The 26213-nt window shown below is 37.7% G+C and overlaps 1 protein-coding gene across 15 annotated transcripts in view; it reads right to left on the bottom strand.

The window, feature by feature from the left end:
- Positions 1-2182: 2182 nt before the first annotated feature.
- Positions 2183-26213, bottom strand: part of ZMYM2 (zinc finger MYM-type containing 2) — a 92832-nt gene continuing 68801 nt past the window's right edge. For 12 of the 15 annotated variants that reach the window (XM_061992241.1, XM_061992316.1, XM_061992326.1 and 9 more), the window contains 13 exons: positions 23425-23590; positions 22477-22511; positions 20558-20687; positions 20278-20393; positions 19284-19455; positions 17522-17629; positions 15550-15644; positions 14093-14261; positions 13053-13204; positions 9001-9115; positions 8194-8445; positions 7695-7815; positions 2183-5500 (listed from right to left, as the gene is read on the bottom strand). In XM_061992241.1, coding sequence (XP_061848225.1) covers positions 5308-5500; positions 7695-7815; positions 8194-8445; positions 9001-9115; positions 13053-13204; positions 14093-14261; positions 15550-15644; positions 17522-17629; positions 19284-19455; positions 20278-20393; positions 20558-20687; positions 22477-22511; positions 23425-23590 — 1824 coding nt within the window. In that variant the 3' untranslated portion in view covers positions 2183-5307. Of the gene's footprint in view, positions 5501-7694; positions 7816-8193; positions 8446-9000; positions 9116-13052; positions 13205-14092; positions 14262-15549; positions 15645-17521; positions 17630-19283; positions 19456-20277; positions 20394-20557; positions 20688-22476; positions 22512-23424; positions 23591-26213 lie in introns of those variants that run through there. The other 3 variants (XM_061992277.1, XM_061992306.1, XM_061992363.1) reach the window with 3 other exon arrangements.

The raw sequence follows: 26213 nt of genomic DNA, 5'->3' as shown, positions 1-26213 counted from the left end.
CCAGGCTGTCAGGAGCTGAACAACTGTTATTGCTGTTCCCAATAAACACAAGAAGAAGGAAGGTGAAGGGAGTTTCTTAATGCTTTCATTCTCTATCTTTTGTGACTTACGTCTGACTGGATTTTGGTTGGTATGTGGCCAAAGGAGGAGGACTATGCCAAGGACTGATTAGCCCAGGAGGGAGGGAGAGGGGGTAGGGAGTTGCACCACCACCACACTGCCCTACTCTATCACTTGCAAATGTGCCATGACTGCTTTATCAGTGGCTCTACTTCATAAGGACTAGTTCTTGGGTGAGGAAATAAAAATACTGCATATGTGTGTATATATATATATATTTGAAAACACTAACATACTGCTCACCTGAAAATACAACTAGCCAGACTAAGCCCCTTGAAATATACATCTCATTTCCAGCAGCTGCTCAGCAAAATCCTGTGAGCCAGGATATGCAGGAAATTGAAACACATGATAGAAGCTTGGACAAAACAATCAGAGTATGAATTATACCTGCACTCCTAAACCCCATTAGTTGTTCAAAATTGATACAATCTTTGCTGTCCCTTCTCCTTGTGCATTTACCCACTCCCCTTGCCCATCAATGCCAGCTTGTTTAGTCACTATCATATCTATGCCTCTCCCTGAAGGTCTTCACCGCACCAGCGTCTCACTCGAGTCCTTTCTGGTATTTTGCCTAGGAGAATTCATCCAGGAAGAGGAGAGGCTTTTGCAAAGGTAACACTAAGGCATGCTTACGTCTTATCAAGTGATACGAAGAGGTGATATTACCATTTCATCTCCTCCTCTGCCCAAGACTTATTTTGTATCCAATCGTGAACTTGCCTCATGTTGCAGTCACATATTTTCCATCATACACAACAGAAAGGAACTCTGAAGTGACCCGGAGTTCCTCAACAGCAAAGGAAAGCCCACGAGAGCCATCCCCAGCCGCAGCACAGGGCCTGTGGGCAGGAGCAGGGCAGCACAGCCTGCCAGTGCCCGTGGCCAGCTGGGGCTCTGCCAAGGCAGTCGCTTGCCAGAGGCTGCCAGCTCCAACCAGAGCAGCACAATGAGCGGACACTAATCCCCACATCATCCTTGCGTGCCTGTGAGATGCCTGTTGTGCTTGTAGGTGTCCAAAGGGATGGCTGATTAGCGTTACAGAAACCAACACCAGCCTAAGTTGTGAAGCACATGCCTTGTTTCACCCTGGTTTCAATAACCTGTGCCATGCCTCACATGCTGAGGCGTTCAAGTTTCAACATTTCAATTTAAAAAGCTGCCAGAGGAGAGATTGCTTTATCACTTGAGAAACTGGACATGGATGCATTTAACTATACCCCTTGCAACAGTGTGTCCTGTGCTGTGGCTAGTCACATCCCTCTGGAGACACATGCAAAGCTTCCCTCTAATCCTACACAAAGGGTAACTCAATACTTCCAAAACATTGCTAGCATTTGCTGTCATAACTCACAGACTCTTGTTTTACAAATGATGACTGAATACTCTCTCAAATCTCTGTAACTTTTTTGCCTTAAAAGCTTTGAATTTCAGTTTTTTTCAGGTCTTTGGTGCAATGGGGACTGAAAAGCTCCCACTCCACTTACTCTGTACCATAGTCAGTCCCACATTTATCACATATCACATAATGCACAACAGGAATGTAACAAACTGAAAAGTAAAGGTTTACAAAAATGAAAGTGTTCAATTCCTAACAGGCAAAACCAGGAAAGTGTAACAGAAAAAACCTTCTGTATAATAAAAAAGACCAGCAACAACGGAAATGGGGTGAGTGTTTCCAGCACTCATGTCTTTTCTCATCCATCCCATGCACCTCCTTTTGGGATTGCAAGGTTTATCAGTCACTTCTTCTGTTTACCCACTTATTCATCAGCCTCTCACAGGACTGAGTCACAGATAGTAAGAAAACAAATATTGCTGCATTAGAGAGTCACACTGGGAGCAATTTAAAGATAAATGGTATTGTACACATCGAAATTACTCCACAATGACAACCTTTTGTTTGATAAAAATTAAGTGTTGTAATTTGTGCTTAGTTCAAGTAAGTGAACAAAGCTGCATTTTCCTCAATGACAACATACAATTATTTATAGAAGAAAGATTACTAAAAAGCATATTTCTTTTCTGAAAATTGCATTATTTTTTCACTTTCTCACACTGAATTGCACTTTCTATGTAATTTGCCATCTAATTTCCTTAGTGTCTTAAGGCTACTATGAATATTCACCTGTGAATATTCAAAACCAGATCTCAGACCGGTGAGATGCAGAGTACACATTGGCATGATTTGAGAAGTTAGGAAGATCCTGCCTGGCCAGACTGCATTGCCAGCACCATCTTCAGAGCTCCATGCACATCGAGCAGCACGGTCCCCATGCTACCCTTCTCAGGTGAACTTTGCCAGAGCCTGCAGGCACAGCCAGAACAGCCAGGTTGCCACTTCACATCCTTCTAAGGTGGAAAGGGAGAGCAGGTTCTGGATGTGACACAGTAACTTGGAAGCTCTGTGTGGAGTAGAGCTTCAAGTTTTTCTGGACACCAAGCTGCAGGTAACTCTTTGATACCAACCTGATTCTAATGCAGCTGCTCACAGTTCTCATAAAGGAAAATTTATTTGCCCTGAATTCCAAATCATTATAAAATTACATCTCTATTTTTCCAGAACTAAGGCCTTTTATTGCATTTTGCATTACCATTCAAACTTAAGAATAAAATGCATACATTGAACCATGATGCATTCTTGACTGCAGTATCTCAGCAGTGCACATCATATGATCTAAACACATGAACCACTTGAAAAACACGGTTGCTGATGACAGAATAGCTCCATCTTCTGGAACAGAAGTTATTTTGACAATCATCTTTAGATTACTAACATAGATCTATATGGAAAAAATTCTACTTCAAACCCAAACTTGAATATTTTCACTGATGCAATCTAAGTCTTGAGTAGAAAATGTGGGGAATTTGGGATAATAATGTGACTTCTGATAAGCTTTAGGAAGCATTGCTTATTTTCTAGCGACAGTGAAAATGCAGGTCCATTGTTCAAACAGGCCGTATTAAAAACTGACCTTTTTGTTTAAGAGTTAACTGAAATCTGATTCTGAGAACAAGAATTCGAATTCTGTTTAAGACAAAACACTCACCACACATACTTAACTTCAGTCCCAATTTAGGGTACTTTAAGCTTCATGTAAAGAGTTTGTACTTTTACAAAAGTGTTTGTGGTTAAACACAGGACCGAAGCCTCTGCTTACAAATCTGAACTAAGAGAAGGGGCTGCAAGTGCTCCTTATTGCTATTGATCAAAACACTTGAATGCATGCTTAAATGCAAGTGAAGAACATGATTCATTTTAGACAGGTAATACTAACGATGATTCCCTCAAGTAAAACATAACTTATGGTCATCAGGTGTTCAAGGGGAGAGAGATCAGAACAAAGTCATGACTGCAATCCCTGATTTCACCACTTTTCTGTTTCACAGGCACATTCTATAGCTGTTGCTTGCAAAAAACCAAACCATTAATGAAGTTCTTACGTATTCACCCACAAAGAGAAAAGAGCATCAAAACTGTTAGTGATCTGCTCACTGGTGCTGCATAGTATTTCTTCATTTGATAGGAAGGGTAGAGCCACCAGAGGAAACAAAAAGAGAAATTAAACATCTCCATCTAACTTTAGAAAGAGTTATAAATCTGAAGTTAACACATACTCACAGACACACAAGAATAGCAGAAATTTAAATAAACTTGCTTAACAAAAAGCAACTGAAGCTTTATTTCTCTATATAGAAAGATGCAACCCTATGTGCATTCTTTTAAGCTAGGGAAAATTAAAAAGCCATGCAAGATCTTGCAAGAAATAAATCCTCAGGTGGTAACATATTTACACAGGAAGTTTCCCCCTTTAGCAGATGGTTCCTCTCAACAGATGCTTAATGCCATTTGGGAGAGTCAAACTAATCACTATTGTGTAGTAGAAGATTCTACTACGTTTTTTTTCTTACAATAGCAAAACCATTGCATGAACTACCATATTGCTCACATCAGTTAAACAAGAGCAAATAACAAAACTTAAGCAGTCAAACCTATATCTGGAAATCAGGCTCCTTATGCAAAGTACAACAAAAGGACACAGAATAAATGAAAGGACCTTTCCTTAAGAAAACTTGTCTTTCAACTTTCTGCAACTTCACGTCTCATATGGCTTTTGAATGGAGGCATTAAAGAATTTTCCCACCCATAGTCAAGTATTGACTGTACTTAAACACAACACCACAATGACAAACAGAATTTAAAAATTTAGCATACTGTATTACTTTATGTAATACAGAACAAAATCTCTTTTTCTAAGGCTACAAAGGACAGATTTACAGTAATACGAGGTACTGGCATTTATAGTCAGAAAAGTAAAGATGGAAAAGAATTGTATAGCATTGTCATCAGACTTTTTTTTCCTTCTGGTTTTTGGTTGCTTGTTGGGTTTTTTTTTTGAGGTGGTTTTGGTTTTCTTTTTTTACAAAATACATGTCTTGATGACCATATGCTTTAAGCTTATATTCATTTATTTTTTTATATATATCTATTTTATTTGTAGGGGCAATTGAGAGAGAGTCACAAATAAGGAAAGGACACTAAGGTTTTAATAAGGGCAACAAAAAAAATGTTTTCACCAGAATAGATTCACATTACAGTACACCAATATTGACAGCATTCTCTTTTGTCTATTTTTGGTACATAAGATGGAATCTCTCTACATAACCTTATAAGGCTTCAGTAACTAAAAAGTAAAAAAACTATTAGTTTACAATTTATTTAAAAATTCTGAAAGACACAGCAAGTTCTAAACTTTAGTAGTGCTACCCATACACAACCATCTGGTTTAAGAACCCATTAAAAGAGCCTCCTTTCAAGGGAGCTTCCAACAGCAGAGTTGTGCAATATGGATGTCTCTTACTACAAGGGGGGGGAAAAAAAAAAATTACACATGGCACATTCTCATTCATATTTCGCAATGTAAAAAGTTACAAACATACCTAATCAAATAAATAATAAAAAAAGAATCTGAAATGTGTTTGTTATGTATCCTAAAACCACTACTCAGAATAATGGAAACTTTCACTCACAGACTATTTACACGGTAATACCCAGGTGAGGGTACACACTGCTACAAAAAACTCATAAAACAAAGGGTAAACTTGAAATGTTTTCCATAGTAAAGGTCTAGCAGCATGAATATATCTAATGCTGTTCGTTTTCTTGACGGTTTTTGGAAGTTTGTTTTAATCTATGTCTTCATCCAGTTCATAATTGTCTTTATCATAAATATCTTTTACTAAAAGAACCCGTACGAGCATATTTTCCAAAGTGTTGCGGTCCAGTGACGTTGCAGTGTACCAGATGGGACTCTCTGCTGAGACAGAGCACTCTGGCTGCAGATAGAACATGTCTGTCCTCTGATTCAGATTCTGTGGGCTACAAGGGGCAAAACACAGTGGGTTAGAAAAGCGGCCTCACAGAACAAAACAGCATGTTAGCAGTTCCAACAGCTTGCCTAAATGAGGCTCTAACTGTACCTAGACAAGTTACAAAAAAGAGATGAAAATGGAGAAGCACGTCCTTGTGCACAGAAGGAGCTGTGCCAGGTCTGGCCCAGTCCTGGCCAGTCCCATGTCCTCACAGTAGCCAAGAGCAGACACCTGGGACTCAGCAAGCATACAGGAGAGAACAGATCAAGGACTTGCTAAACAAGAAAGTACTTTCTATCTTTTTAGGAAGCCCTTATCAACAGATTTGCAAAGAGGCCCAACAATGACATATGTAATTGCTTGCACCACTGTCTGGTGCAGCAATCTCTCATTGGAGAGTGTGGGGTTCCCTTGAAAATCAAGGATGGTAGTTCTGAGAGATGCACAGAAACACAAGCTAAAATCCTTCCTCTTCCTCTTTTACTCAAAGGGTTGATCATTACAAATGCTAAAATCTCTTAATTCCTGACCCAGTTTACTTTGGACTTTGATCCAGCTCAGACATCCTCTAAGGGACCAGAGATGACTCCTTCAAGGAAACCCCAGCATTCTGTCCATTTAGGTAAGTGTCAGAACGTAATTTTAAATTCTGCTTATACAAGTGCTCACTAATACTCCCTCCTTCATAAACACTGCAGACTTCAGAAGTTACATTTTGTGCTTATTTGATAAAAATAAGAATTTTTACCAGCTTATCTTCCCAAACTGGTTGATTAAGATTTCAGGTATTGCTCCTCACCTGCTGGGGTGAATATTAGCTTGCTCTTGTCTCACATAAACCAGATTGAGAGTTAGATAAGAAGCAAAATGGATTAAAATATTCTAATAATTTGAATATTTTAACCTCCTCCTTACCTACTTTTTTGACAAGCCAATCAAAAAAGCCACAAGCAATGAGTTCATAGCTGTGAATAGGAGGATCCTGGAATTTCAGCTGCGATTGTCAAGTATGTTTCAAACAGTTGGCATTACCATAATTTTACAACAATTTTACAAAATACCTTAATTATAACATTATCTTACATTTTACAATGGCTCTTGAAATGTTAAATATTTAATTAGAATTACTTCAAAGACATGAGGTATGTTTTATTAGAATTGGAACCAGATGAAGCTGTCTGCTGCTCTAGTCAGCAACATATGTAAGACAGCAGGACCTGAAACCACACCATAAATGATGCTCCAAGTGGGTTTAAGCGTATTCTTTTCCCCAAAGTTGAAAGGTTTCTAAAGTTGTGTAACTCACTTAAACCCAGCTTCAATTTTTTAATGATGCACCCTCTCCAAACCATGACAGTAGAAAGCATGAAGGCAACCCATACCTCCTCCCCTCAACAATCAGAACTGAGTTTATGAAAAAATGGTGCTTGCATTAACAAACCACAAATTTCCATAACATTACATACTTGCACTTCTGCCTTTAAGAGTAAGATGTGATTTTAATTCCTCGGTATCAGTTGTCAGTATTTCACTTAGATATACATAAAATCTACATCAAAATCAGTCACTCAAATTGCTGTTCAAATGACAGTATTTCCCACAAAACCCCTCCAAACACTTCCAAAACACCTAGCTACTAAAAAAGCCCTTAAGAGTTACATAAGCTCTTCTTTCTAATGTATTACATTTTTGTACGTGTTGGAAGGAAAAAAGCCATTTCTAAATATTGGGTTACTTTCTACTATAAGCATTTTAAACATGCTTTCAAGCTGGGTATCTTTAAAGCATCTACATTTCAGAGACCTGATGACTTAAGAAACAAATACATTGTCTAATCCCAATTCTTACTGAAGAAACGGCAACCTGACAAACAAAACCCTCAGCAGCAAAACCTACCAGGTCCACTGCTGGTCATCCTCTGCACTGGTATTTCTCGTTTCTGGTTAAGAAAATGGACTCATACTGTCATTCTTGGATGGAGTCCTTGACAATTAATATTGAAGCACTCTGCTGTTCCCACACTTTCTGCACATCTTGTCCAAACACAGAACTGGAGATTTCAATGCTATCATTTAGTTTATTTTTCAGAAGATCTGCATCCATTTTCTCTTCCTAAGCGTATTTCACATTTCATCAAAACATTTTCCTTTTGTACCTGGTCTACTCTAGCCAACTTCTGCATTAGTCTGTGTCATACTTACCTTTTAGAGAGATAGCACTCAAACATTTTCACAGGGCATCTGGTTGGATCAGACGTGTTTTCAATTTGTTCAAATACTGGTTCATCATCTTCATGTTTCCTTTTTCCAGTAGTAATTTTATCTTTAAGAAGAAAATCAACAACATCTAAGCTTTATCTCAAAGTTACTTTACATCTTTCAGTAAACTTCCCAGAGTGGGTAGGCCATCAAGAACTGCAATGGAGCCTCCACAACTATACATCTGGGAACTGGAAATGCAGCCCACAGCCACCACAAAATTACAGCATTTAGCACAGAGACCAGTGGGCTCAAAGAGATCATTTAACGCAGACCCTGCAGTCTCCACAGACCCCACACTCTGATTAAAGATCCAGGAGCTGAGAGTTGCTAAACTTCATGCAAAGGCAGATCTCTAGCTCCTGGCAAGGTGCCCAGGTGTCCTTCAGAGGACAGCAACGTGGATGCTCCTACAATACTTATTTTGGAACTGCCATAGTACCTTCACTATCAGCTCTGCACAGGGAAGACACTTGATATCGAAGACAAGCTTTGTTTTCCATTGTTAGAGGATTTTTCTTCCACTGTCTAAAAACAGTGCCAAAAGAAAGTCTTAAGTGCTGCTCCACTGTTTTCAGGCCAAAATATTTAGTGTTGAAGTAGAACAGAGTATTCAGAAGAGCAACCGGTGAATGTGATCCTAGCTGTTTAATCCTCCAAAGGTAATCTTCTTCAACTCGAGAGAATATTGACCCTTCAAAAAAAGAACATTACAGAAAATACATTGGATTAGCCCACAAACTGTCCAGGTGCAGAAGATCAAATTTCTTTTTACTGTAAAATTTAACAAAATGCTCATGACAGAAGCCCTCTAATGTAGAGCCTAGAGCACAAAGTCCTCCCAGTCCAGCTGAGAAAGATTCAAATACAAAGCTCATTAACCCCACTCACACATAGCCCAGTGCTGTCTGCCTACATCCCATCTGGGGAAAAAAAGGGCAAAAAATAAATACAGCTCAGGTAAAAAAATGCAGCTCAAAGAGCAGCTGTTTATTCTAACTTTTTCTCCTAAAATGGATAGTCAATTTGAGATTAAGAGGCAGTGGAAAAACGAATTCTTGCAACATGGATTATCAAGTAACATGGCAATAAGAACAGCTGCAGTCTTAATGGAACTCTTAGATTGTATCTTGATGACTTTTAATCAATTACTATTGCACTGCATAAAAGATTTGTGTATATTTCAACATGCTTAAGGATACAGAATTACTAAGAGACAAAAAACATACATGACCAAAAAGAAAATTACCATCTGGAAGTATGCTTGGTTGCCAGCTTCTAAGGATTTTATTTAATTCCTGTTCAAATGTCTGGTAGGTTGGATCAATAAATATGTTGTCTTTTCGATTACTTCCATATAAATACTACAGAAAAGAGAGATATATAATATTTACAATTCCAGACTAGTACAAATCCTGCTCTGTAGGGTGAGTCTTCAGTACAATGCTTGGACTTACATTAAAATAAAACTGTTTAAGAAAATTACACCTTCCTAATATTTAGCAACTTAAAATTACCTCCATTATAACACATACTGTTAATTTCTAACTGTATATGAATCACAGATTAATTAGAACTCTAATATTTTTCTCTAAAATTTCCTGTGTGCAATACTATCAGTAAAGGGAAGTAATTTTGTCAAAAAAACACCATAAATAATTTCTTTTTTCCTCCTTGTAGCTCTTCAAGGAAAAAAAAAACCACTCAGGAAGAATATGCCATTTTAAATGTAAACTCTGGACACTGACAACAGCATCTTCAACACAGCAGTGGGAGCAAAACCAAACCCCATGTATTTGTGCTGATGGCTAATGATATGCAGTAGTGCAAGAAAAATGACAGGATGGTGCAAGGCACCTGTCTATTCTGTAATCTAATTATGTTAACCCTCTTGTCCTTCCAGACAGAAACTCTTTTGAACCTTCACCAAGAATTAATGGCTGAGGGCTATACTACTATTTGGTGTTATCCTCTTTGGAGATATTTCTAAGAAATGGAGGACTGACTTCTTAAATTCTCCACTTCAGTGTTATCTTCATGTGAACAAGCCTGTTGTTAGTGAATACACGAAAGTGACAGCCACAACAAATGTACTCACTTCTGGAAATGGCATCTATTTCCATACACATCCTTGAAATAACATTAAACACAGCACTCATTTATACTAGGTGGTTTGACATATCTTGATTTCCTTATCTTTGCACTTAGTTTTAAAGAAAAAAAATAACCAATACACTTCCTAGAAGCCTCCAACACAACCATCTCCATATAGATAACTTATATAATATGAAATGTTTAACTAATACTTCAAAACACAATATTCTCCAAAAAGTGCTTGCTTCCAGACATATCAGGTTGGATCTTATTTAATGCAGTTCTAAAGCAGATAATACAGCTGATTACAAGGTTTGTCTCTTTGTTCCCTGGCACATTTTTCTTCCACGAATTTTATTTTTCTCTGGTTTGCATTAAACACATTGAATGGTAGTAGTGAAACTGAAGTGAGACTGAAAACTGGTTCAAAATCAATTCCCATGCAAGCCTGGGTGAACTCAACTAAAAGTATCTGGGTTTTGGTTCAGAATAAGTTTCTGGCTAAACCCTGATATGCCCAGTGGAAATCTGTGAAGCACCCCAGACCATTAGCAGCACAGAGTCTACAGAAGAATGATGTTGTGATACAGTCTCCACTGCTACACAATACACAACATGCATCTGCAAACTTCTATTTCCACACCATAACACTATGCCCTGCTACTCTACAAACTCCAGCATGGGCAGGATTAGTATAAGCAGCTGCCACCTAAGACGGGCTCTACTACAACTGCAGCCAACAGGAAGGAGCTGAACATGCCTCAGTTCCACAATGGGTAACAGGTTGAATCACTGCCCACAGCACTTTCAGATAAACATCTGCCAAGCTCTGTCAGTCTGAATTTTGTCCAAACAACCCCATTATGAACATTCAAAACAAAACACCACCTACCCAAAATCTGTATTGGGAGTGGGGCAGGCTAACAACGTCCTCTAGATGAACTCTTTCCACTAGATGCCCACCTGACCATACAACACAAGACCTCTAAAGTGTGATATTTTTCAGGATCAGTACTTCAAAGTTATGAGAACCATTCTTGAACCATTTCTGGCTGGAAGCAAAACAATTTCAGCTGCACATGAACCTGAATTGAGAAAATGTACCATTTGATTCAGGAACCAGTTTGCTGGAACAGATTTTCCAAGTGCTTCCTTTATTTTACAATGCAAAAAAAAACCCAAATCAAAAACTACTTAAGACTTGAAGACCCCTGAGTACTTCCCCCTGTGCTCAAACCATATCGCACCCATGAGGAAAAGCTCCAGCCTGAACCCATACTTAGCCACAGTGAAAGCAGTAATTCTGTTGGAGGGGGAAAGTGCTCTTTTTCTACAACCTATGGCTTCCACATTCTCTTCCTTTGAAGAGAAACTTACAGAAGTTAGCAAAATATTGGCATATCTTTAAATGGCATCATTTAATCTCGTCTCAGCGCTTCCTGGGTTAAACAGAGCCAATTCCTTTTACGCAGCAGCAGACAATTTATTCACTTTCAGGAGTACCCACACTGGGGTTGTCAGATGGAAAGGACTAAAAAACGTACTAGAAGGCAATGGAGTTGTGTTGCACACTGTCACAGCTGCGTTGCCTTTAGTGTGCCACCAACTTGTTTAAACCTGTTTCTTTGGCAGGGTAACACGTACCCATATACATACAATTTGTCATTAGTACACAGATGTTGGCTGCAACCCTTGACAGCTCACATGCTTACGTGTTTCTGTCCCTCGCTTGTTGTCTGCCTTTATGAAATGCAAACTCCTCACAACAGGGCACATCCTCCTACCAGTCTGAACAGCAGTGGCACAACTGGGCCAATGAAATGGGGCTGCCAACATCACCTGAGTTACATATTCAAGAATAAGCAATAATTATGGTAAAATGACCACCAGTTGTTCCTATAGTGTTTCAATACTGTGTGTTGTGTATTATTGTGATAATTGTGTTGTGCCACACAAATGTCATTATTTTTTTAAGCTCATCAGAACCAAAGTTTTACATAAAACTAGCTTTCACAGTAGACAAAATGGACAACGTCAAAGACACAAAGAGAAAGGGGAAAAAAAAAAAAAACATTGGCTTCCATTTCCTAAACACACATCTCACTCTGGGAAATGCTTATCAGCTTCATGTTATTTTCCATTCACCAGAAAGATATGGAGAAACAGTATATCATGCAAGTGTAGAAGCAGAAAGCTAGCTGAATTTGAAACATGCCTTGTAGCAATATCGACTAAAATGCAAATCAATGAACACTTGCTCCTCAAATTTCAACCATGAGCTAAAGATACCAACTAACTCCTTGATTTTGCTTACTTGCAACACAGGAAAATGAGTGGAGGTACTATTTATTTTCAAAATACTTCGATTAAATTTGTTGCTTGATTCAAGTTCTCTGCCTTAAGTATGAAACAGTTGAATCAGGATTGCAAAGCCTGTGAACAGCTTGCTTTTCCGTATCATATACATTTTTATTGCCTTTTGACTGAATTTTTCTGTGTTCTCAACTCTGAACACTGCTTATTTTCTCTATGATTTGCCTTATGTATCAAATACTAAGACATCTTCTGCCTAAAAGATAAGCTGTGGAATACCTTCTCTAATTATCTAGTGATATGTTATTGCTTTCACATATGATACATCTAAACTGACTCCCTTTATCTTCAAAATACAATCTAATTACAAATCAGGTATAAGATACATGTACAAGACATTCAATATTGCAGAGTTTCCTGCACTCTACGAAAAACCCTGATGGATTGCAGTCTGCAATATTCAGTAAACTAAGAGTCTCCTCAAAAGGCCCTTCAAGTAGCTTGTTTTCACTATATGCTAAGTAACTGAATTAGTCAAGTATTTACAGATCATGCTTTGGTTTATCCTGTTTTTACATTAAGCCATCTTTCACAAACAAAATGAAGCACAGCTTTTGGAAATACTATGTCATTTCAGACTTCAAATTTTCTGCTTTAACACAGCAAGAGCTTAAGAGTTTGCATTTCAGCTTTCAGGATGGGCTTGCAAACTCATTTTCCATAGACAGCTTTCTAGAATGTGATTTACACAGCAGACTCTCTGTGTTCCAGGTCACAGCCTTTATATTAAGGATAGCTCCTAGCCAATAAATCCACATTATCTCCATTCTTCCACTGAAATGGGTTATGGTCAAATCAGCAGTTTTGCTTCCCACCTCTACAGCCTCTACTAACCTCCTGAATCCCAAGACACAGATAATAGATGCTGTCAGGTGCATAGTTCTCTCCATTTGGCCTTCGAATTTCATTGACAAAATGTGTCAACCCATAGTTTAACTCAGCTGAAGTATGTGATAATAGATCTTCCTTTAATTTCACAGACTTTGCTGTAAAATAGAGAAAAAATGCTACATTATACAACAGAATTATTACATGGTGAGGGTTGGATGGGGTAAACTGTCTTGATACCCTCTCCACTAACCAAACGAGTCTAAATGTACTAAGTAGTTCAAATGTTACATCTGTATTAAAATAAACAAGGCTACTAGACTAAAATCTAGTTAACCAACTCCACTGTCACCCACTGATAAATGTACTGTCATGCACAGCTGAAGATGATACACAAGTGGCCCAAGGTGCTGAAGTGAAGACAGCGCTGCAGAGGGAGATCTTCAGTGGAAATGGCAGTTTCCAAACATCCAACAGCGTAACACAAAGGTGCTGAGATGCATGTGGGAGCTGAAGAACAGCAAGTGTAGCAGCCATCCCCCTTTTCCCTCACAGTACAAATGTGCATACAGAGGAGCATTGCAGAAAGAGCAACAAGGCTCCAAAGAAGCAAAGGCCACCTCGTGTCAGAGCTCCACAGCTCCGGGTAATGTCAGCCTCAGATGGGGATCCCTTTCCAGGACAAAGAATAGGATGCCCCTCCCTTGCAATTCAGAAGTCCAGAAACGGGGTGAACTCTAAGGTGAGTTAGGTCATGAGGAAAAACAGAATGCAAACAAAATCCCCCAAAAAAACCCCCATTTCCATGGAAAATCAGAAGAGCCAGGAAGGTGCTGTCCTGGCTTGCACAAGAAGTGCAAAACTCAGAATTTTGAATCAAAACTATGAAGAAAAGAGCTTGGCAACTCTGTGGCAAAATAATCCCAGTCACTGTGAGAATATTAGCGACCTCTGACAACTAAAAATTCCAGATGAAAAATCAAACAAGTACAACAGCTCTCCATGCAAAACACGTGTCTGGATGCCAGATTTATTTAAATACTCACTTGACTTCAGTTCCTCTATTTCTGGAGGCTCTTCATCTAAATACCGAGACTTGACCCAGTGCTTCCACGCATTCACACCATATGTGTATTTGAATGGAAAGCTACACTCTGAGTTTTCAGAGCTGTCATCGTGAGACTGGTACTCTGACACCGCTTTCCTCTTCACCCCCTGCCATCAAAACACAGTGGTTAACACCACCGACAGCCACTAACACTGTAACACAGAAGCTGGGCAGAATAAGCCTGCTGAGGGTCAAACGACAAACTGAATGGTTGGTGTGAAGAAACACACGCTTCATTCAGTAGGTAGTTTCCGTGTGGAACAAACTTCTAAGTACAGTATTCATTTAAGCTGACAGCCTTTTTTAATTTGCCTTTCAAACTGGTTCCTAGCAGAGACAGAATGATTTTGATAATGAAGTTTTGGTTATATTGTATTAAGCCACAAACACATGATGCACCAAAAAACTCAAGATACTTACATAATTTCTTGTGTTAATGCACAGGAAGTTAAAGATGCTACAGATCTATGTCAGAAGGTCAACTTTTAGACTCAATTGAATCCACCAATGGAAAAGCCAGCACTGGCCCCAAATTAAGGCATGTTCAGCAGTGGATAAGTGGATAACGTGCAGTGGATAATACCAACAGCTTAGACTTAAAACTTGAAAGACATCTATTCTTAGAAAGTTTTATTAGAAGTTGGCTGTCTTTTTTTAAAGTTATCTACTGCAATTATTGCAACAAAACTATTTTAGCTTTGTGTCAGGCGTTAGAAACTCTATTTCCTTTAATTGTCATAGAATAGTAGGGACCTTTAGAGATCATCTAGTTCAACCTCCTCTTCAGAAGCAGGCCCATCTAGATCAGGTCACACAGCAAAATTTCATCCTAATTAAAGAATATGGCTAATTTATTTGCAATATCTAAGCTAAGATTTTTGACTGAAAGCAGAATATAGGAAAACTATTTTAAAAAGCAAAAAAAAAAATTACAAAGAAACCAAAATCCAAAATTTTTTAAACTATTTTATATAGGAGATGCCATAGCTCCCATTGTAAGCCATGGTAGTAACAACATTCTTCCATTTTTCTATTTAATTAAACCAAGACAGCTTTGTTTAAAGCAGAAAGTAGAAAAGCAGTACTAAGGGCACAGTAAGTATGTACATACTAGCACGTTACATAAACAGTTCTACCATGTGAAGCAAAAATGGGGTGAGAATTTAGAAACCTCACTCCTATTAAATCCAACAGTTAACTGCAACAGACATAGGACTGAAATAACTTTACTTTAAATAGACCAATTTATATTATAAGTATAGGATATTAGGGATGAATAGGCAGCAATATGTTTTAGAGCAGTATGAAAACTGAAAAAAAGCCAACCATAAAACCTGGCATATTTTTGCCCACTTAAATCTTCTGCTTTTTGAATTAACAGTGTAACAGAATTACCTTCTTTTTGGACCGAGGCCTTGGCTGTTCCTCATATTCTTCCCCAAAAACAGGAGGTAACAAAAACTCATTTTCCGTATCGAGCTCCTCAGTTGCTGAAAACATATTAATAGAAACTTATTTCTAAATGTCTTTTGAATAATATTGGTTTGAAAAAAACAACCCAATGAATTATGTATCAGTGTGCATTAATATAAGGGGTCTACAAAAGCACACATGTAAACATTACCAAAAGCTGCATTTCAGTAAGAGGAACAAACCTCTTCTATTTTTAAATTATGGCAAAGCTTTTAGAATGTTTATTTCTGAATAAACTCTACAGGACATAATGTTCAACATTTTCAAGCACTGTCTCAAGTCACTAATGCTTTTCTTATTATGGACTCCTAGACAATATTTTTCTGCCTAGGTGGTCTTTGGCATTAAGAAGTTCAAGTTACGGTGAAAATGAGCAGCTATGGGTGGAAAAAGTACAAATTAACACACACATACACACACACTTTTGTCCATGTCTCCATCATTTCTGTTCATGCTTCATATTTTAAATAGCACATTACACTCAGTTAAAAACATTAACAATCAGAAGGTAAACTCAGGAAAGAACTGGTTTTAGTCTGCATTTATACAATGCTCATGATGGATATTACTGTAATTTTGGTAAATAGATCTATGGCAATATATCTAAATGCTATTTACTTAACATTTCAGAGGTGGGAAGAAGGATTATTTCAGACAACACAGTGGAATGAAACAACATATGAATGGATTTCCTGTTGCAAGTTCCACCTTTATTTACTTGATTGAAGATGGTTCACCCCTTCTTCAGCCATCAACCAATGTCTTCATTCAAAACTGAATGCTCTTCTGTCAGTCTGATTTCATCACCTTACTACTCAAGTAGTGGTCCAAATGAAATAGCACCCGTGTGCAAAGATTGAAGAACTCTGCCCCAAACTAAACCTCAGTCCTTCTCCTGCTGCCACAAAGAATCTTATCATGGAAGCACTTTGGTGTATTCAGTATCTATTATAAACTGATATTTTTTACAGTTCCACTTGGATAATCTTTTTCCTCCATGATTTTTTCTCTCATGTACCAAGTTTCACCTATAAAGATGGCTAAAAATCTAGTAACTTCTAAGACTAAGGTCAGACTAACCTCTAGACCTGATTTTTAAATGACACACAGCAAACTGAAAAACCAGTCTGGGCATCTAGGGCAGATATCGATAGCACAAGGTAAAAGGAGATTTTCAACATCAGCTATAGAAGATATCCAGGGATTGTTTGAGAGTCATATGTCCAAGAGAAGCTATTTCAAGGGAGACATTAACTGCAACTGGGAGCTTTCTTGTATCTTGGATTGATTAGGACATGGTACAAGGAAGCAGACACTGATGCCTGCATTCTCTAGAGAGGTAGGAACTGTAATACATAAAATCAAGACTTAATTTCAAGTAAGGTCTCAAAGTAGTGATTTTCCTGCTAATTAAAATAACACTACCTTTTTCAATGTGTGGACACAAGACACTAAAAGGTAACACAAGTGATGTGCAGCATATCATCTTGCAATTTTCTCACAAACCTGAGCAGGAAATTTGCCCTTTTGTCATTTGTAGATCATTTCCTTTGGAAATATCTGACAACTGAAGAATACATTCAATATTGTTTTCTATGACACATGCCATCTGAGTCAGCCTTCAAAATTGCTTTCCTAAATCCGTCTGAAACCAATTAATAGAGTCAAGTTTATCTGTGAAAGGTTCATTCCTCCTTTACTTGGCATTGTTTCAAATACTGTATTTAGAAAGACAGAGGCACTAACTCAGAATTCTCCAGTCTTGCAAAGACTAACAGTCAGTCAACTGGATCTTACAGTCAAATAGAGCTTCACTGAAAGGATAATGAAATGAAGTAAAATGTTTGCCCACAATATCTATTGACAAATATTTATTAAATTGACAAAAAAATACCTCTTGGAAAATCTATTTCAATATCAAGGTCTGGTTCATATGGAACATCAGGCAAGGCTGTCCGTGCCTCTGTTTCTGAATTTAGTGGACTTGACTCCACTATCACACCTGTTAAAAAAGAAAAAAAAAGGAAAAAACCCCCTCTCATTATTTTAACAAACATATGGATTATTCATAACAGAGCAGATTTAGAACATTAGAAGCCAAGTGGTTCTAAAGCTATTTGTTCTGCTCATCAGCATCCTAGATTTTGTCGGTTCGGGATCTCAAGATTTATTTCTCCAATTTGATTTCTTTTAAAAGAAAATGTATTTTCTAGCCCTTCTTCATTAAGGTAAGTCAGCAAAGCACACGTATGGAAAATCAAATGCTAGAAAATCTGGATCATATCAACCAATCACAGAACTAAGTTTGACAAATTTAGTTTTCTACATCACTCTGTCCACCACAGAACACATAAAGTCTGTGCAAGAAATCCTACAAAGGAAACAAGGCAGGCACAGTAAAACAAAAGTGTGACCTCTTTCCAACATGGCAAAAGATAGATTTCTCCAAACTATTTTTTCTCTGCAAATGAGCAAGCTCTGATCCCTTACCTCTACTCATTCAGCCAGCAGTACTTAGCAAAAAAACAGCAGGGAATTTTAACTGATAACCTTGCAGTACTATCAGAAATGTCCAGCTTTACTGAGGGAATGGCTTGTTTTGAAAACAATAAACCTCCTGGGACTGCAGCACCACTGGTCACCTATATACCAGGCCCAAGGTATAACATGTCATTTGTCAACACCCTTTGAAATATCTGTTGAAAGAGCTTGGAAAAAAGGTAACCTTTCACCTGACTCATGGAAAAACCTTAAAATATAATTTTTGGGAGAGGAGATAAATTCTCCAAGGAAGATCCAGAAAAGACTTGAGGATTTCAGCAGGCAGAGCCAGGAGAGAGGGGAAAAAAGAAGCATGTGCACTGCAAAAAATATCATTACAAGATACCTAAAATTTTTTTATCTTAAGCTATAAAGTGGTCTCAGATAGTTCTCTCTTTTAAAGTGAATTGGCGGGATGACAAGTCGTTTCAGAATCATAACCCAACAGCCCATCAGCTGATGCATTACTGTCTTCAAAGAGACGATATTTACAGGTCAGGATCAGTCAAGCGCAAAAACATTATGAGGTCACCTCGTTATGCTGACCACAGTTTTACTTGTGAAACACATGCTTCTCTTAGATTTAACTGCTTCCCCATACCCAATGCAGAAGGTGTCTAGTAAGGTGTTACTACAAAGAGACCAGACTGTCACATCCCACCCTGTTCAGAGAAAGCTGTGTTCACAGCTGTAAGACACAGCTACAGAACTCACTTTCCCAAACTTCTGAGTTGAGTTTTTCTGGGAGCTTTGGGCTTCTTTTGAGTTATGCTGAGAAGAAAACCTGTGTCCCGCAATCTTGGATGACTGCTTGCCATGAGGCAAGGAGCTGACACACAAAAAATGAATGCCTGTGTTTTAAAAACAAAGGTCTGGTACAGAACACTCAAGTCACACAACAGACTTCAGAAAATTTTCTAGTTTTCAAACGTGCTAAAATGGCCTTTAAAAATATTTATATAATTAAGATGTCAACGTAAGAACTCAGTAACAGCACTTTTATACTCAAAGAACCTTTCCCTAAAATAACAAACCTGACCCTTCTCTTGACTCACATATAACTCAGACATACACCCCAGCATTGCAAAGAGTGAAAAACTTGGTAAAAAACTCACCGGTGACATCAGAAGTTTCCACTTTTCCATCTTGCTCAGGTTCCATCCCTGACAAGTTCAGTAGGTCAGTTTCCAGAGGGTCTGGGGGCACTTTTCCCTTCAGCTCTTCTATTGCTGCAAGGATTTTGTCACTGCTATCCAGAGTAGCAGGCAAGAAAACTGGAACTGGCACCTAATGCAGAAGGGAGAAAGAGAATTAGAAAAGAAAACGTGCTGCAATAAAGCATCAATAGCAGCCAACACAGAAACAAACTCTACACCTTTCTTCTAAAAGTTGCGGTTAATACAGATAACAAACACATCATTTCAGTGTGGACTAACAATAAAATAAGTCAGGTTAAAAAATTCAGTATAAATAAGAGCAGAAGGGAAAGAAGAATAGGATACAGAAAAAATTAAGTATGACGAAATATAGTGGTTTGAAGTAAGAACAGAAGGGACTCAGAAGCTTCAAGTCTGACTATAATCTCAGATTAAGAGTTTGGACACATCAGCATCCTATTTTAGTGGACTGCTTGTGAAACAGAATTTCAGGAATTCAGGCTTTTTTCCCCAACGTTTGTATGAGATTTGGTAGATAGGTGGTGACAAATTTAATATAGAGGGGTTTTTTTTTTTGCCCAGACAAGGTTCACATTTTTTTTAGCTTTTCTTCCTCCCGCTTACCCCACTCTACCATCCCTCCCCAACACAATCTTTCAGCTTCCCCATTACCAGAACACATCTTGCTGTTTATGCTTATTCAGCAAATTCAGAAGCATCACTTTGTTCCTAAAAAGTTCATCAGCACAAGATTTTCACACTGAAAGCAGGCAGATAGGTCCTAAGGAACAATCAGGAAATTAAGTGCCACTGTCAGATTTCTAATGCTTTTTTGATAAACAGTGCTGCAGCATCCTGCAATCCTTTAAATGAACCAGAATGAGAACAGTCAATGACACAAAATGCATGTGAACAGATGTCAATTTGAAAATGAAAGCGAAGTTTCACTTACAGGAATGGGAATTGCTGTAGGAGTAGGAACATTTTGACTATACATGTTCATAGGCACCGGAACATACACAGGTACAGGAATAGGCACTGGGACATATTCTTTTTTCCAATCATCTTCTATTAAAAGAAAGAAGTAAAAGGCAAACAGTGTCAGGTACTTAAATGTATTTTACACCTGCAGGGTAAAATCAGAACACTTGCAATATGTTCCAAGACCTTAAGAGTTAAAAAAAACATCTGCAATGAAGAAATGAGTAGTTCCAGTACAGTTCAAGAGTTACCTGTCTGACAAGACTTTGTCTGCATATGAGGTTTACAATATGTGGCTTTTGTCATTGTCAAAGGCTTGCAAAGAACTGCCTTGTTCTTCATTTCTCTGTTAGGTGTTGGAGAAGGTGGTGGTGCTGACCCCTACGGAGAAGCAAATAAAAGAGAACATGCTGTTCTACTACACTTATTTCAACACTAAGTTTTTGATTTAATATATCAGTTAATACACTTCACCTGAGATCCTGAAGAGGAAACTCACAACCACACAACACAACAGCACTAGTTATTATCCTTTAAATGCAAGCTATTCTACATTTCTAGTAATGATCTGCCACTGCCAGGAGTGTAACATGGCTGTATTTTGCTCAGTAGGGGCTAGCACTTCGACAGAACTTCTGTCTCACTCTTTTAGCCTCTCTTTATTTTTTATTTTAAGATACTCTTATGATGATATTTTTTCCACATACTTGTTTAAATGAAAGTGCAATTTACGCTATTTTATAACTTAAAAACTAATTTGAGCTACCAAAAGAATTCACTAAAGTAGCATAACAAACTTTTGGCTCAAAGTCTTACCCTCTTGAACTATGCTATAATTCAAAGATTACACTTTCCAAAACATTTCTTCAAAATATTACTTCTAACCTGTATTAGTAACTAAAGTGTGAACTTTGAGCTCCCTCTGCTGGCTTTACAGCACGGACAAGTACTTGGGAACATCACGTAATGCTCCACCTGCATCCTTACAGTCAACAGGTAAAACCCCTTTTGTTCCAGAGGTGGTTTTTGTTCCCCAGTATCTCTTTTAGAATCTGATTTAAGAAACAGACTGCCACCTTTACTTGGTCATACACAGTAAGACTAGTCCCACACATCCTGCTAAACATGGAAATGAAGTCAAATCATAAGAGCAGTAGACTTTACTCAACAGGCATACTCTCTCTAAAACATTAAAAAAAAAATACTGTATCACATATAGTTTTCACAGGATATTTAAAAATTTATGGATTAATATCATTGGAAGCTATTAAAAGTACTAAATGCTTTTAATCTGACAGTTTAGCTTGTCTGATGTCTCTAGTTGCCTAACCAATCTTCCTTGCTATAGTTTTCATTAATATATTTTATAACATCATCAAAATACTTTCACTTAAATCTAGGATCCATTTTACAGAAACTTACTTGCATTGAAAAGGCAAATCAACTTCTTAATGGAAAAAGAGGCACTTCTGAGATGTTGCATGAGACAAATCAAAACAAAACTAAGCTTCAAGCAAAATATGCTAAGGTAACCTAAAAAACATTATTATTAATAATACTTTTGAAAAGCTAACAAAAACTGAAAGTCAAAATGAAGGCTGCTGCTCCACTGATGATTGCCACCATCTTAGAAAGTGAGCCTGTTCTACTCCACCACCTGAAAAGTCAATCACACCTTGAGCACCAATTGCTCAGCAAAGTCAATCACACCTTGAGCACCAATTGCTCAGCTCTCAGGAATTGTAATTTAAAATCTGAAGATTTTCATCCTTTCAGTGCTGAGGTACCATCTTCATATTCTAAATGAACAGTGAAGTTATCTTCGCTTCCTGTACTCAATAAGTACACCTCATCAGTCTAAACACGTGGATAAGATACACAGAGTTTGTGGGTTAACTTTTAAGCAACTCTTTCATGCACTGCAGATATAAAATACATGGCTGAGGATTTTGTTTCCCAGAAGATGACAAAAAGACAAAATACGAACATCAAAAAAAAATAATTTCAACTCCTGATGTGAAAAAGAGCTAAAAAACTCTAGAAATCTTCATTTAAGATCACTCAAAGGTATTAATATTTTGGTTTTTAACAGCATCCTTTTAATCCACCGGGATCTCAGATCTTACATACACCTAATTATGTTACATATATGGTAGATACATGTACTTACTGTTAGTTTTGTTCGGGGTGTTTGACAGCCCTGATCTAAAAATGGAACAAAAGATTTTAGTCTTTTTTTTCCCCCCTTTTTCAGAATCAAAGCAAATTTCAGTAGACAACTCAGACAACATCTATCATCAGGATAACATTAAGAGCATGGATCAATACTGTGTTGCAAGTAAGAACTGCATGCGAGACTTCTCATTCATTGGCATCTCACTACTCCCACATTTAATCTCATATACTCATATAATGGCAAATGCTAAATCAATGTTCCATTCAGATGCAAGTATAACCTTTCAGAAAAGCAAATACTAAGCTGTTAAAATATTAAAATAACCACACAAAGAAGCTGCATTGCTATAATTACATTAATTAAAAAGTTGATATATTTGAACTTTGCCAGACTTGCCATTTAAATCACACAAACATGCATTCAGCCTCCATCAGCAAATTTACACGGTACCCATTGCTGATGGAAAAAAAACCCCAAAACAATAGCTTCCTCATCTAGATATTCTCATTCCATTCTCATTTAGTTTCCATTTATTTAATTTTCTTTTTTTTTCATTCCTAGTGCATTTATCTTCTCCCTGTGACCAAACACATTTTGAAGAGAAGTGTTTCCACAGTGCAAGTAACGACAAACCAGAGCACAATGAAAGCAGAAAACATTTTCTGTCCTGATGATAATACAACAGTAAAATTCTGCTTAATCTAGAAAGATCTGAGTTTTAAAAAGTGGCTGCAAAATTGCTTGATTACCTGACAGTGTTTCAGCTCTCAAAAAAGCAATAAAGAGCCAAGATAAAAAATAGCAAGTAGCTCAGTGATGCCTCGGATGATAAAAAAGGGTAATCTCTATTGTAATTACTACAATAAATATTATTACAATAATTCATGCAACTTTAAAGGAAGGATCTTGTTTGCCATTTAGCAGCCATAAAGCAACACATACCATAGTGTAAGTTCTCAGGTCCTTTTTGGGTTGCCAGATTTGGCTCGTTTTGTTGACAGTAGAAACGGAGCAAACAGTGCTGATCACAAAAGTGTTTCATTTCTCCACGCCACTGCACTTTCTCTTTGAGCATTCCTTGAGACTTACAACAGTCACATCGCGCAGCCTGAATGCAAAGGAAGATTTGGACATTTTTCAACAAGCCTTGGAAAAATATTATTTCTATATGTTACACATTTAATTCTCATTCATAAAGGCTCTGTGATAGTTGCGCTACCTTCTTATACAGGCACATCTGTCACTTCATTTTCAACTGTTTGCTGGGGGTTAACACCCACAATAAACCTGCTTTGTTTAATTAAGTCTTTAAAAATTGCTCACTTCCAGTCAAAGAATGAATTTTATGCATCAATTTTAATTAATTCCACTGAAGCATTCTGCAAAACAAGAGCAGAAAGTGACTGAGACTCCTTAAAGACTCCTGAAACTGGGACAAGCAGAGATGGCGTTTTTTCCCCTCAAAGTTAGGTGGTTTTTTTAAGTCACAAACAGAATCACTTCTCTAGGTATCAAACAACAGCTGTTAATATGAATAGTTTGAATATTTTCACTATGTTAATAGTTTGACAACAATTTCAGAGTCCAATTATTTAGTTCAAAGTTTCTCTATAATTTATAAACAACAGATCTCAAATTAAAGAGGACTCCACAAAATCTACTTAACACACACCTTGAAACTCAAAACTTTGTTCTTCTATATCCTAGCTAAACATTTAAGTAATGTATCGTTCACTAGCCTACATGATAACTTCATGAGGCATAACTAAGATAAACATTGCTCTTCTTCAAAATAGGCTCCACTGATTTTAGTCAGCCATGTTATAAATTATTATCCAAACAGTAATAGTCCCAGTTTCAGATCTTCAAGCAAGCAAAAAGTTACTCCCCATGATATTGCTTGCAACCTCCACTCTAAAGCAGTCCTTAAAAACATACAGGCTTTAGGGATGCTCTGGAATATAAGTCAACCTAATAATATAGCCAGGAGAGGAAGAGGGACATTATGATAATATGCAACATAAAACATTAACATGTAAAATCATACACAACATAGCAGTTACGCACAAGGCTGATGGCTAAGAAATCCAACTGTAACTCTTGTGACTCCAAAAAGTATGAACTGGTCAATTAATCCAAATTTTAAAAGCACCTAAACGTTGAGTTCCTTCTCTGTACTTCAACAGTCCAGCACCATTGCTCTGAGAAAATTCAGCTCTCGGTTATAATTTTTAAATATTTAAGATGATCTATACAGAGATTCAGTTCTATAACCAGCTTTACACTGGAAGCAATGAAAACTGTGTGACTGGATCACCTCACACCAAGTGCCAGGTGTCCCTGGAAGGGCAGGCACTTTTTGTCCCCATCCTCTGTGCAGGTGTCAGTGGTGGTGCTTATGCACCTGCAGGCTACACAAAATCAGGCACCTTGCAGCACCCCCATCCTCTCTCATTTTTTTATTACATTTGTCACTTGGACTTTCTGCTGATGCTGGTCCACACTTCATTTTGTAGCAGAGACATTCTCAGTGAAACAAAAGAGCAATTAAGTTGTGTTCTTGGAAGGGGAAGGGGAGAAGAAGATAAAGTATGGAGTAGTGTTGCCAAAAGAGCCTAGATTTATCATTTCAGGGAAAATGAATTCACACCTTCAGTGCAAACCCATCTTCCAAAGCCACCAAAAGGCTGAAATATCAGTAGAAAAAAAATTATACATAATTCATCGATTTAAAATTTTAAGCCCACTTAACACTGATTACAAATGACAGATGACCCATGTACAGAAAAGCTCACACACTTTGATCTGCTGCACATTGTTTGACTATCAAAGAGCCACTTTCAGCTCAATTTGCTTTTCAAAGAAAGAAAAAGGTGTCAAATCTTGTCTAATGCAGCAACTACAGCCTTCTCCCAACTGTTTTCCCTCCTTACGGTTCTGGCTCTTTTGTTTTGACCTTTCAATAAGTGTACTAGTGTCTCCCTTGAGCTGCTACTAAGGTATTTAGATGACAAAATTCTGGTTTGCTTCCACACAGAAATCGCTATTCCATAGCAAGCCCAATACTCCTTTATAAGGATGCTTCACTTCCCATTCCCACATTTGCTACTGTAATTCTATCATTTCCACAGTCATGCTTGCAGTCAATACTATACACTTTTCCATACACCAAAGCTTCCTCCTAATCACATGCTTGCTCTCCCCACTTCCCTGACCATGAAATTAACTGAAAACAACAGTGGGAATTTGTGATTTTGTTGCTTTTTCCTTCTTTCTCCTTTCCATTTGTTACTGGCATCCCACTGATACTGGCACTAGGTGTTAACTGAATCACAAAAATACCTTCTTTGAAATCTGCTCTGTTTCCAAAAAGTCCATCTATATTCTCTGTGCTCCCACTGCACATAATTCCTTTGCCACTCATGACTGCTTTTTGGTCCAATTCTTTTCCCAGGTTCCACTTCAACATGTTCAAATGGACATGGTGATTACTATAAATCACTAATGTTTGCCCCAAACTTTGTTTAAAAAACAAAGTTTCTGCATCTGGGGCTTTTATTTACATTTTTAATCCTTTAATGACCTCTTCCTAAACGTTCTCCAATGGTTTGGAATGGTATTAACTTAAACAAATCTTAGCTATCTACTCCTGAATCCAACCCACAATAAATAGGAAGCAAGAGATGTTTCTAGAGAGCTAGTGATTGTAAGAGAAAGGAGATCAACTGTTT

Source organism: Colius striatus, chromosome 1 (assembly GCF_028858725.1).
Source record: "Colius striatus isolate bColStr4 chromosome 1, bColStr4.1.hap1, whole genome shotgun sequence".
NCBI lineage: Eukaryota > Metazoa > Chordata > Aves > Coliiformes > Coliidae > Colius > Colius striatus.
This window is presented reverse-complemented; position numbering and strand designations above follow the sequence as displayed.